Genomic DNA, 13,133 nt, shown 5'->3' on the forward strand with positions numbered 1-13,133 from the left:
ACAACCCACGATTCGACTCATCAATACTGATTAATCGCCCCAGATGATGAGATCAACTACGTCAGACAATATGGGTAAAACGATCCAAAATGAACGACTCCCCACAGCCTGGACCGGACGTACTAGAGTAGTTCCGGGAGATGTGTGTAATCCCCTTACCCCGAGAGGCAATATGCTCGGCATCGTAGGCAGACTGACTGGCAATTGCCCCTCTGGCTTTGCAGAGTTTCCAACGATATCCCCATGTCCCTCTGGCCTTCCCCCCCCTTGTCGACGCTAACAGGGCGACGTTATTTCGCTTCCGCACCACGCTGGAGCGCCCCAATCTCCGCGATTTGCAGCTCCCACCCCTGGGTTTCCAACTGGGCGGGCCGACGGACGACGCCAGGGCTGACAAAATGATGGGAAGGCATTGCAGCCCTGGAGATGAAGCAGCAACGAGTTTCTGTTATTTTTATTCCCGCGTAGGTCTGGGCCCCTTGTCTTTTGCTCCCGTTTGCATGCTGGGAACACCAAAATGCAAAGCAAAGGACGAGGAGATTATTCTTCTCCACGTGTTGCCGACGGGATGGGTGGTGGAGGGGAGGCGGCCGTGCTTGTTGTCCCTGGCTGAGGAATGCAACCCGAGACGGCGGGTTTTGGGCTGGAATCGACCTTTTTTTTTCCCCCTGGTCCCGGGGACCTGCTGATTGCTACTACCGGCCGTAAGTGGCTGCATGGCTACGGCCCTGTCTTGGAACTACCATTCGATCGTTTGGCTTCTGATGTCACCCTCCATTCGAACAGAAGCCCATGAAGATACCGGGGGGGAGCGAGGGGGGGAATGGGGACGGGGGATCAGACTGGGGGCCGGCCTGTCTGTCACACACAGCAGCAGCAGCATATGCTATGTGCAAGAGAGAGTGCATTGCACTAGTTTTGATAACATCTGCAGTAATCTGCAAAGTTGCTTGCCGGCGACACACACACACACACACTCACGCACGCGCGCGCACAAAAGTAATTATCACTCAAAAGCGGAGTCGGACGCGGCGGGCACAAAATTTGACGCTGACTCTGCATGTGGTGGTTTTTGTTTACAAATTTCCCGGAGATGCATGTCAAAAGAGGTCGACGCGGCGGTCCAAAAAAAAAAAATCGCGTCGTGGAGGTTCCGCGGCCAAGCACAAGCAAGCACAGGGAACCGACGTGATCTGTCGATGGCGTTTGGCGGGGTAGAGGCCTCGATCCGCCGCAGGCCGAACCCTGCCTGGTGCCCTGAGGAGTTGAAAAATTCGGGAGGGGGCCATGCGTAATACACTCATGATGATGTGACGTCGGTGAAAACGCGAGAGCAGTGGTAGTAGTAGTGGCAGCGGCCGATACGCCTGTCTTGGGAGGGTAGATGAGTATCCAAAGAGAGGGCGATTGGCCGCAGATGGACGAGGAAGACATGGCAGCTCGCGTGTCTGCATGGGCTTTTTCCAGCTTCGGATGGACATTGGATTCGTGGTATGACGGGCAGGTGGCCGGCGGTGACCATGGCGCACGCCGGCCACGCAATGGCGTGAGGTGACATTGGATGATGCATGGACGAAGACGCGCCGGCGAGCCGCCCATGGTTCGACTCCTTGGATGGCCGAATACGGTTCTGGGCCACCCCCTTGACGTTCCGCTGTGACGTTCAGCTAAGTAGCACCGCCAGCCGAAAAGAGAGCATATGTCCGGTGGTGGCATCCGGCGGCCATCCGGGCCCGGGTCCGGGCGCTTGAGCTATCGGGCTGCCGAAAAAAGCGACCGCACGTCGTCTGTCTGTCTGTCTTGTGCATCGTCTGGGTGTCCTATAGCGGTACGGGGAAACACAAGCAGTGCCCGAATCGGGTGATCTGGTACAGCCGCCGAAAAAATGAGTAAACCCCTTTTATCGGGCCAGGTGTGGTGTTATCGCAACTTATAACGTCAAAGCTCTATATGTCTATCTGCTGAAAACCAATGAATTATATGTTACGCCCGCACACACGCACACACATTACTATGAGACAGATCCCACACTCCCCCTCCCCCTCAGTGAATCCCATCCAGGACCTCCTCGGTCCACCGCCACAGCTCGGCCGCCAGCTTGTCGTCCCTGGCGCAGCCGTCCAGCAAGTCGTCCGCCAGCGTCCCGACGGGCATGTAGAAGGCGCCGTTGACGAGGTCCGCCTTCTTCGCGGCGGCCGCCGCCCAGACCTGGTTCCAGCAGCCCTGCTCCGGCGTCAGCACGGCGGCGCCCATGATCTTGGACGGCAGGTAGACGAGGGCGCGGTTCACCAGGCCCTGGTTGGTCACCAGGCCCGTGCCGACGACGCCCGGGTGGACGACGACGGAGGTGATGGACGGGTGGCGCCGGGCCAGCTCGCGGGCGAAGAGGATGTTGGCCAGCTTGCTTTGTCTGGATGCGGCGGGAGATGTCAGTTCAGTCGGCATGCGGTCTCCATACATCTCCTTTGTCGTCGCGACTGCCGCCACCGCCACCGTCGCCTTGGACGATGGTGGGCGGCTGGCAACGCAAAGGAGATAGATAGGGGGAGTGAGGGCGAGGGTGAGGGCGTCGTTACATACCCGTATCGGATCCACTGTCCCAACAGCGGCGGCCCCGTCTGCGTCGTCCGGAGGGTCGCAAACGAGATGCCCTTCTTCGGGTGGCCCTGGTAGCCCAGGGAGGTGAGCGTGACGACGCGGACGTCGGAGCCGGGCAGCGCGGCGGTGCGCTGCAGGACGGGGAGCAGGGCGCGCACGAGCATGGCGTGGCCGAGGTGGTTGGTGGCGAACTGGACCTCGAAGCCGTCGGCGCTGAGCCCGGCGGCGCTGGCCATGATGCCGGCGTTGTTGACGAGGACGTCGAGGCGGTCGTGCGCGAAGTGCTTCTCGACGGCCGACTTGACCGAGGCGAGGGAGGTGAGGTCCATCTGGACGAAGGTCAGGGGAGGCGGCGCGGCGGTGCCGCCGCCGCCGGTGCTGGTGGACGAGGTGACGGACGAGATGAGGGCCTCGGCGGCGGGGAGGGAGCGGCCCGAGAAGTAGATGTGGGAGGGGCGGTGGGCGAGGAGGGCCAGGATCGTGGACTTGCCCAGGCCTGCTGTTCCTGGGGGGGTGTTAGTATGGTGACTGTTGGTGGGTGGTGGCGGTCAAAGAAGAGGTGTCGATTGTGACGGTGATGGTAAAAGGAGAATGGCTTCTGTTCAGCACTCGCGGAGACAGGGTGAGACTCGGGGTTGGTCGGCTGCTGGAGCCCGTGTGGCCGTGGCTAACATGGTGCTTCAGCAGAGGTAGACACCAGGTGGTTGTGGGTTTTCCCAACTTGCTTCTGTCGAGGTGAAGACTTGTAGATGGCCTCTGGAAAAGAAGTCAAGCTCAGGGGGTTGCAAGAGTAAAACGGAGTTGCGGAGAGAAGGCGGCTGTGTATGGACGGTTATGGGCCTGACTTTCCGGTAGAAAGCCGTGTCGAATAATACAATCCAAGCGAATCTCTCCTGAATATCATCCACAACGATATGCAGAAGCACATGTCGCCCGTCACGAAACTTCACACCGATAACCGGATTCCGTCTGTCGATAGAGGTGGGTGATGGGGCGGAGGGCTTCATTATTTGGACGCGGTCCCCGCGAACTTTGCCCTTTGAAGTGATTTTTCCTGACACTTGCCAGGAAGGGTATGATAGAGGAGCGAGGGAGTGTGGATCGAGAGGATGTTTGTGAAGTAAAACTCACCTCCTGTGACGAAGATCACCTTTCCATCGAGAGAGGGGATATTAGGCGTCGGGTCGACGAGGTCCTTTTCGTAGACGAAGAGGGCAGGCATTGGTGAGATTGATGAACGACGCAATGCTGGATTGGAAGCAGAAGAGGGCCGGCGATTGAGCAACTCGGGCGTTTGTTGATGGGATTGAGACTCTAGTGTCAGTTGTACTAATTTGATATTCGAGATATTCAAGTATTGTTCGAATGATGGATGGATGGGTGGATTGTTGGAATTCGGCAAGTCGACAAAGGTAGTGTAGTGGGCAAGCACTGGCAGATGGATTTCAACGCAATGCTGTAATATGCTTTCAACTCAGGCAAAGTTGATGATATTGTATAGGGTATCTAACATGAAATGGAAAAGAAAAGGACGCTATGTTGTCTTTTTACGACTTGACTCCCGCGATGCGCCTCGCTCAACGATCGAGTGGCGCCTAATCTGTATACGCGTGCGCCTCTGCAACCGTTTAAAAATCCTCCGGATTGTGCCGCCGGCGTCGTGTGTTTGTCCGGCTGTCTTGAATCCCCCCCAAAGGCCGCTGCCGATCCAGGACGATTGAGGCCATCGCGAGTGTAAGCCCTCTGCATAGCTGCTCCTGATCCGGCGGACGCCCCGGCTAGGCCGTTTTTGGAAGTGAGACTGTAAGCTCGCCGCAGCTGGGTGATTGGCCGGTTGGCTCGCCCTTAAGGCTGAACGAACGAGCTTTGAGAAAGGGGGGCCGTGATGGCGGCGAGGAGGCCGAGGCAGCGACGGGCGCCATGCCGATTTGGGCGGTTGGTGTTGTAAGCCGTTGGCCTCTGCGCAGAATTGCCGGTTTGGGACGGTGGAGATGTAAGCCGTCCGCCTCGCATCGCATCACGCTGCGGATACTTGGGATGGCAATTCTCGGCGCGCCGCCTGCATCTCTCTCTCTCTCTCTCTCTCTCTCTCTCTCTCTCTCTCTCTCTCTAATTCTCTACCTCGGCGGCCGAGGATTAGCCTCGAGCGTTGGAACATAAATGAGGAGAGTTTACGCTGTCACAGCCAAGGGCAGCGTTCCCCATCTCGTCTGATAGTTAGAGCATGATTGGGCCCATGCCGAGGTGTTCGCATTCGGTACCAGGAAGAAACTGTGGATGAGGGGAGGGTACAGAGGATGGCGGCGTTTCTGTCCACACCGAACCCGGGCGTCTGCCATCGCTGTACCTGGGTCCTTGGAGGGGGGCCATGGGCGGATTACTCCATTGCGGGACGGAGGGGATAAAACCACCGCGGATTTACCGGAACGCGGGAATAGACCCCCGTCTTCTCCGCGCCAAGCCTGACTTCCATGTGATTGCGCGATGGTGATGGTCTACCGGGAGACGACGAGCCACGGAGAGGGAGGAGGGGAGGGGAGGGGGATCGCAACGGCTGGGGTCCGTGCCGTGTTGGCCCCGTCCGGTTTTTATTTCTCCCTCTCTGATGGCTTGGACTCTCTGGAGAACTGGGAGCCCGCGGCCAAGACGATATTACACCAGGGAAACCCGGCGACCGCGCAATGTAAATTTCCCCTGTTTCACTTTTAGCAACGGCTCTCTGGAGAGGGCTTCAAATCGGCCCATCCAGAACTCAGCGATGCAACAACGGTCAGTAGCGGGAGATCGCAGACGGTTGAGGGATGGGCAGAGTTTTGCAGCAGCAGAAGCGGTGGCAGCAGAAGCGGCAGCTCCGCATAGAAACCGTAACCATTCTGGGACGACGACGACGACGACGACAACGAACGGGGCATTCGCCGGGTGCCGGCAACCTTGCATCTCTGCATGCGGCCCAGCGGACCGTACGGATGCACCGCAGCGGATTGGAACTGAAATGACGGTCGTGTGACTTTTTAAATTTTTATTCTTTTGTAGTTTCTATTTGCTTCTTGTTTGCTCATCCTAACCGCGCATCTGATCTCATGACAGAAGCCAAGCTCGGGGTGACAAACGTGAACCCGCGTTTGGCCCTTTGGGCTGGGCGGCCGGTCCCCCCTCGGAGGGCAGCCAATCCAGATGGAGGGATTTCCGGTTTGCAGCTGCTAATGTACTAATGTGCTAATGCCTCAAGAGTTTGTAAAAGCAGGCAGACAGGCAGGCAGACAGGCAGAAAGGCAAGCAAGCAGGTTGAACCCAGCCAGACGCGAATACGACCCGGGCGTTCGCGTCCGCATCCCCTCCCCAATGCCCGATGCGAAGGCGAGATTGGAAATGAAGGGTGATTTTGGTGGGGAGGGGAGAGGGGGGAGGGTAAGGGAAAGCGAAGGTGAGAGATAATGCAACGAACGATCCAAGGGTCCGACGAGATCGAAAGACAATTCCTTCCAGAAACTACCAGGTTGGGTGGTGGTCGACGAAAGGGAGTGCCGCATTGCATTGTTGCACAACACACAAAGCCCTTTGAACTCATCCTCTTGGCTCCCCCAAACTTGGCTTGGGGTTCCCTCCAAGCCTACGCTGGTGCATGTTCCCCCCCCTCCCCGGCCCCCTCCTCATGCTCCCCACGTCGGGCCGGTAATCAAAATCGAACTGGGCCTAGAACTTCTGTCAGCCGATGTTTGTATGCAAGGACAAAGTGTCAATTGGTCCTGCGACCCCCTCCCGCCTTCGGTATGTCTCCGCTTGGACGGTCTGCAGGAAAACAAACTCGTAGGGGGGAGAGGGGAAATTGTGACGAAAAAAACGTGTGAAGAATATTGCAAGTGAACTAACCTCTGAATTGATGTTTGGTCTCCTGTCGAATTATTGCGTTGCGTTGCGTTGCCCTTTTTTTGTCCGGTCCATCTCCACCTGGATCCCGAAAATCAATGGATTGCGTTGGCGCGTCTCATCTAAAAGGTGGTGGCCTTTTTTTTTCTCCGTGGAAATCTCTCCCACTGGGTCCGATTGCCGAATGAATGCAACCCTTGATCAAAAAAAGGACTCTCTGAGAGCATGGGTGGCATCGAGAGAGGGCTGCGACGGGCTGCAGCTGGAGTGGTGACGAGGCGGACGGCCGCGTAACACGATCCCTTTTTTTTTTCTCTCCCCCCTTCCGCGTCACCCTTTCACTTCTTAATCTTCCCCGGTCTGTTCGCTTTCTTCCTGGTCCTCCCTCCAGCCTGCGGCGAGCGGGTTGCCTTTTTGACGGCAGGCCCACCCGGGGAACGCGGGATGGCGAGCATCGCATCGAAATGCGGACAGGATATCTGCAAATATTCTGCACCTCATCTGCAACATCGACGATGGCGACGACCAGGCTTCCCTTCCCACCCCCCCTTGTGCGGATGTAGATGTTGCATTAGGGGGGAGGACAGCAGGGAAGGGAAAGATGGCGGTGTCGGTAAATTGAAAAGCCTCATCGGTTGCGTGATTGATCGCTGAAGGAGATAAGGCGAGACGCGTGGAACCAATGTACGGGTGAGACGGGATGGTCGATTGTCGACTTGGATGTGCCGGATGGGATGGGGGATGGCCTAGTCTTTGCAGATCGCCGAGGGGTGGTAAGGGGGGGGTGAGAGGGTGGAGGTGGAGGGTGGATCGCTGAAGGATTCGTGCCCGGGCGGCCGGGCGGGAATTGGATGGGGACGTTGCTCTCTCCCCGGGTATAGGAAGCGGTGGCAGGCAGTAAAACAGAAAGGATCAACCCTCGAGTCTGCTCATCAAACTGACAACCCGAACGGCCGCAGGCGCAAGTTCAGGGCGGACACACAAAGAGGGACGGATAGAGAGAGAGAGACAGGAGAGAGGTCGACGATCCACCCGACTTCAGTCCAGTCCGGTCGAGTCCAGTCGAGTCCAGAGTCCACAGTCCAGTCCAGAATCCAGTCCAGAATCCAGAGTCCAGATTCCATGGAGTCCAGCCGGCACCGGCGGCGGCGGCAGCAGCTCAGTGCCAGGAAAACTGGATCTCGTGGCCCCTGACTCGGATGTCTGCAGTCTGCAGCAGGCCGAGAGCGTCGGCTGCCGTGGTCTTGTGGAAGTAGATGACGCAAATGTAACCCTCGGGGCTGTCGCTGGCGGCCATTGTGCTCGAGAGACGGGTCGTCGCCCCGTTGACGCGGTCAGAGAAGAGGTGCTTCTCCTGCGGCGTCATGGACGGCGGGAAGCCCGAGGCGCGGATGCCCATGAAGTTCGACGACGCTCGGGGGCGGAGGGGTCCACTCGGGGAACCCATGATGGCGATCGTTGGAGAAGCCGTGGTGACGGTTTTTGCGTGGTTGTCGGGGCGGGAGGGTGTTGTAGCTGCTGGCGCTGCTTTGCTGTCGTCTACCGTTGTTTGGTTGTCGACAACAAGAGGGTAATAGTAGTAGTTTGTAGCTATGGTTGTTGTTCCGGCTGGCGGGGGTTGTAATCTTCTAGAGATCCTCTGGCTGCTCTGGCTAGCAGGCAGTCTCTTCTATGAATGCTGGGCGCGTTGCTTGGAAAGCTAAATATCGAGACACCGTCTGGAGAGATATGACGGAACTGGAAGCAACGGTAAGAGAGGGGGGCGGGAATGCTTGTTGTCAAAAAGGGAATGAAAGTGCAACAAATGTTCCAGACAACAGATGCACGAAAAAGTCTAAACGGGGGGGTGAGGGAAAAGAGACGTGGAGGGGATTCAAAGGGTCTTTATCATCACACGGCATCCACGGGTAGGGAACAACAATGCCTGGGAGGAGCAGCAAGCAAGCACAGCATCCATCCGTTGCCCATCGACCATTAAACCCTCGCCCTGTTCGGCTCGCCCTCTCATCATGTGGATGAGGCCATGTACCTTAGTTACATGGTTATGTGGTAATGTACATATTACTCGCTGGCTTCTACTACCTTCTCTGCCACGGCTCCCCATGGCCGGCGGCCGTTTGGAGAGGGGCGCCTGGCTGGACCGAGGACTGTGGATATCTTGCGTCCCTTGACTGTGGGTTCGCCCAAGCTGTGGCACCTCTTTTTTTCTCTTGTAGCTTGCCCGGCTGCCCAGTCTTTTTGCTTGCCGGGTGTGGAGTAAGATGGGCAAGGAACAAAGAGGCCCAGCGCCGTGAAGGGGAGACACCGGTGTGCCAGACAGAGACTGATCAGTGCGCCAGAAACCAAGCCAAGATGTGCATCCCTTGCCCAAGCCCGCTCTGCCCAGGCCCTGGGACCCCCGCCAGCATGCAGGTACCTTGATCCAGATTCCAGAACATCTGCCCTGAGGCCGCATAATTACTAAGGCTGGCTGGCCACCTTAATTGGGGGAGGAGAGGCCTATTACCTACTCGCTGAAGTCCGTCGCCTCCGCTGTCTGGGTGGACGGGGGGCACGGGTGGGGGGGAGAAGAAGGGCCAGGCCAGGCTCTCCTTTCTTCGTTCTCGTCTTACTATGTTTGCTATGCAGCTGTTTTGGCTGCTCTGGTTCGCTCTGGCTCCGGCTCTGGCTCCGGCGCTGGCTCCGGTTCTGACTCTGACTCTGACTCTTCCACCCCCCCTTCTGGCCTTGCTTTGCTGGCTGGCTGGGACGCATTTTCTAGCTTTGCCAGTCCATTTCCCATTAGCCAGGGCTGCCCAAGGCCTCTGGGATGCGGCCACTATTAATAGGATTCCAGAACAAATTGACAGTGTTTCAGAAACACGAGCCACTCTATTATCGTACGAATTCGACCCAACGCCAGCAGCCGTCTTTTAGACGACACTTATTTTTCTTCTTCCTGCTGCGTGTGGCATCTGGCACTTTGACGTCTGGCGTTCCGGCTCGGTCCCCCTCCCCAGGGTCCATGACGAGCCGACTAACGGGAAGTGCTACGCCCCTCTAGGGCTGCATTTGCCGTCATTTTGAGTTGGCCTGCTGAGCTGCGATCTAGAACCTTGGGCAGAATTCGCCCCCACGTTTCCTCCTCGTTCTATTTCGTCTCCCTTTTTTTCAACTTGGTCCGGGCCGCGGAGCACGGGGGTGAGGCTATTCGCTGTGTTTCGAACACTGCCCGGCTTGGCCTCACCAATGACAATGGGATGGCGCTCCGTGAGAGAACATGATGGACCTCGCTCGAAAATATGATTGAGTCGGTGCACACGTGCATCGAGCCTATCGCGAGCGGGATAAAAAAATTTAAAAAAAAATTAAAAAAAACCTGCAGACTCTCATTTCAACTCCGCAATTCCGCAATTCCGATTGGATACATTTGATTGAACGGCCTCGATGCCAATACGAGTTTTCCGGCCGATCATTGCCCTACAGTCAACCGACTGACAGCAGCCCGACTGCAGTAATAACAAGAGCCCGGGCCTACTACAATTCCTCGTATAAGCTCATCTCAAGTGGAGCTGGCTTGACTTCATTCGCAGACAGCTGGCCCTGCAGGTGCCCGAACGACAGCTATGTATGTACATGTTCCTCCCGTCAGTTGTGCGTCCCAGCCGATGCCTGCGAGCAAGGCTGCACCGCAAATTCTCGTGGGCCCAAACATCTTATCAGATCACATTATATCCCTTTTTGTTTTGTCGTCTTTTTATCTGGTACCGGCCTCCGACACGGCCAAGGGAGGCTGAAAGAAAGCCCAGGCAGGGTACTCTTGTCAGCACCGCAATCGTTTCGTCGTCATAATGCCATGGGCACGAGAGCATATGGCCACGCGGGCCACACGTTGGGTACCGCGCAGATCCTCAGCCCGGCAGTCTCCCATGCTCCAGTGAGCGATTTTACCAGCGTTTGGCGAGGCGGCAAGGCAATCTACGAAAGGAGCAAACAGTGGGCTTCTCCGGGCCGAAGTGGGAAATCGTTGCCCGAATAGAAAAGTCTCCCGAACTCCAGATCAGCGTGTCTGGCCTGATCCCGCGCGTCGCTCATCGTTATTTTGGCGGCGGGAACCCGCAATGCATTTCATAGCGGCGCCCATCTATTTCCACTACTGCTTGCTTCCTTGGAGGTAGCTAGTTATATGGTTCCTGGAGCTATACCATGCCACCGAGGAGGAGACGGTCTGGCCTTGTCCAAAAATGCGAACCAGAACAATGCAAACGTGGGAACACAACCGACTCGCGCAGTCCCCTGCGCGCATAATCTACGGGGCTGAACGGCCGCCTGGGCTCGCGATCAATGTAACCTGCTAAGCGAGCTAGACGCCGACATCGTGGCCCCGATTGCGCCTGGTGAACGATCGGCAAAGGCATTGATTGAGACGCCGACTCGGCGACTCGGGGCCACGATATGGGCAGCTGAGAATAGGAAATTTCCGTTTCACGTTGAGTGGTGGCGCGTGCCGGCCGGGGCGCATGTCAATCTCGTCGCTTCTCGCCGGCGACCCGGACCCAGCTCCGGGGGGGGAGACACCCTTTACCCGTAGTGCGCCCGAGATTTCCTGAGATGAAAACGGACCTCGCGATGGAACCGAAGCACGCAAGCCATCTAAGCGAACCGAAGCTTAATACCTTTCTTTCGAATTGATTGCATTTCCCGACCATGTTGCGTGATGGGCGGCGCGAAAGCTGCCGGGGGGGAGTCTTCCGACGTATCGCCATGGGTGTTTAATGGGGCGCTTCAGGTTGAACCCGCTCACTTCAGGTGTCTGTGCTTGGGCCGGCCGACGCGTACGCACTTTTGCGAAACCTCCCTATCTGCTTAAGACGCGGAAATGCTACTCTACTTTAACATCTTTGCGGCAGCTATTTCGGCATCTGGCTACTGAGCGCCGCACCTGGTGTTGGGGCCTCTCTCGACACCTCTTCGGCGCCATCTTCAAACTCTCCCATTGGCGAGTCCACGTCGCGCGCCCGGCCCTGCCCCCATGCAAACCCGACGAACACCTGCCGCTTGTGGTCGAGTACTTCCTGCTGGTTTAGGCCCTCCCGCGTGCTGTGCTGACTCGGCCTCGTCGCCTGTTACGATAGATACGAGCGCCTTCTTTGATGCGACAGAGATCCGACGCGTAGAAACGGTCCTCTGGGTCGAAGGGGCGCCAAGATGCGTGGCTTGCACCCCTGCCCTTACGTCGCGATGCTGTTGCGATGTTGCATGCCTAATGCCACCGAAAATTATTGCGACGTCCCTTTACAGGAATATTTCATAAGCATGCGTCGGGAGACCCGGTTTCCCTTGCGCGGAGAGTTACAACAGGAGCTCTGGCCCTCTCTGGAAGCTATACAGGGTGATAACGACGGGGTTGGAGTTGGTCCAGTTGCCTGAGCCAAATGTCCACGAGGCCACAAACCCTCTTTGAACAACCCGCGGGCCAGAGTGGGGGTTCGTATAATGTTTGAAAGGCGACAAAGTTGCCGGCGGCAACAAGTATTCTACCCGAAAGCGGCTTCGTCGTGACATACCCTAAACATAGGGGTTGAGAAGTCACCAAAATGGGAGTATTAACGAAGAAACACTATGGTGGGTTACGGCAAGCTTGGCCTCTCCTCCAGGGTCTTGACTCACCCATCTGGACCGCATAGATGTTTGCTCTCGAGAAGGGGGTGAACGCCGTTTGCTCCCAGTGCCGAGTGAATGGGCCTAAGCCTTACACTAGCGTCTTAAAAGGGCAAATAAGGGGTGGCGAAATCGACGAGACCTAGCGCTAGCTTCGGGGTCCTCCTTGCCGGCATCTGCTTTGTTCAAGGCGTGAAAGAAGATATTCTTAGCGACAACCCAATTCAGGCCTGTCGCTGTCGCTTCGACACAGAGTAGCGAATCAGGGCAGCTGGATGCGATGCTGCCGAGAACCAGACTCCCTGAAACTTGAGCCGGCGACGATAGTAAGCCGCACCATTGACCTACTGCCTCGGCTTTCCTGCGATCCAGACACTCTGAAATGCAAATGCGTTCAGCGGCGCGGGGCGGCGCGGCAACAACGGTGCCAGAGGATTAAACCACGGCGGGTGGGAGATTTAAAAGAAAACATGGCGTTGAGGTGCTTCGCCGATTAGTCAATCGAAGCTCCTGCTTGGAGGTCTCTTGTAAACCTTGAGAGACATGGAGCGAGAAGAGTAAGACAGAATGACGAGGGGGGGTTCTTCTTGCGAGTCGCCGACAGCAGCGAGTGGAGCCATTACCAGTTGTTTACAATGGTTCAGCCAACTAAGTTTCCAACAGAAAAGCTGCTCAAAAGCCCGGCGTGACATTGAGGAGTCTGGCGTGCAGGCAGCCGATCTTCCGGCATATTGAATTTACATCTCTGATAACTATTTAATGAGCAGAGCGGGTTCCATTGCAATAATTGAGAACAGTTCCACTTAAGCCTCAGCCAAATGATTAGGGTGGAGTTCCGAATATATGACCGTCTTGCAGGTTCTTTCGAGCTTACCCGTAATTGAAACTTGAAGTTGAGTGGCCTATTGCTTAATAGGGCTGTGATGAGGTTGTAATCACGAGAGAATGTGTAGATTTTAAGGTTAACTTGATAATTGTTAGGGAAGATGGTCGGTAAGGTACTACCAGACGGCAACGCGTTGAAAGTT

The 13,133-nt window shown here is 56.7% G+C and overlaps 2 protein-coding genes across 2 annotated transcripts; both read right to left on the bottom strand.

The window, feature by feature from the left end:
* Positions 1-2,043: 2,043 nt before the first annotated feature.
* EsH8_X_000634 (uncharacterized protein) lies at positions 2,044-3,820 on the bottom strand (the record flags this gene model as incomplete). Its single annotated transcript, XM_083274722.1, has 3 exons — positions 2,044-2,518; positions 2,581-3,103; positions 3,730-3,820. The coding sequence occupies 3 exons, from the start codon at positions 3,818-3,820 to the stop codon at positions 2,044-2,046; spliced, it is 1,089 nt and encodes a 362-aa protein (XP_083120114.1).
* Positions 3,821-7,624: 3,804 nt separating this feature from the next.
* Positions 7,625-7,912, bottom strand: EsH8_X_000635 (uncharacterized protein; the record flags this gene model as incomplete). The annotated part of the gene is made up of 1 exon (XM_083274723.1): positions 7,625-7,912. One exon carries the CDS (start codon positions 7,910-7,912, stop codon positions 7,625-7,627), a length of 288 nt encoding a protein of 95 aa, XP_083120115.1.
* Positions 7,913-13,133: the final 5,221 nt, after the last annotated feature.

This window comes from Colletotrichum jinshuiense, chromosome 10 (genome assembly GCF_051148585.1).
Source record: "Colletotrichum jinshuiense chromosome 10, complete sequence".
NCBI lineage: Eukaryota > Fungi > Ascomycota > Sordariomycetes > Glomerellales > Glomerellaceae > Colletotrichum > Colletotrichum jinshuiense.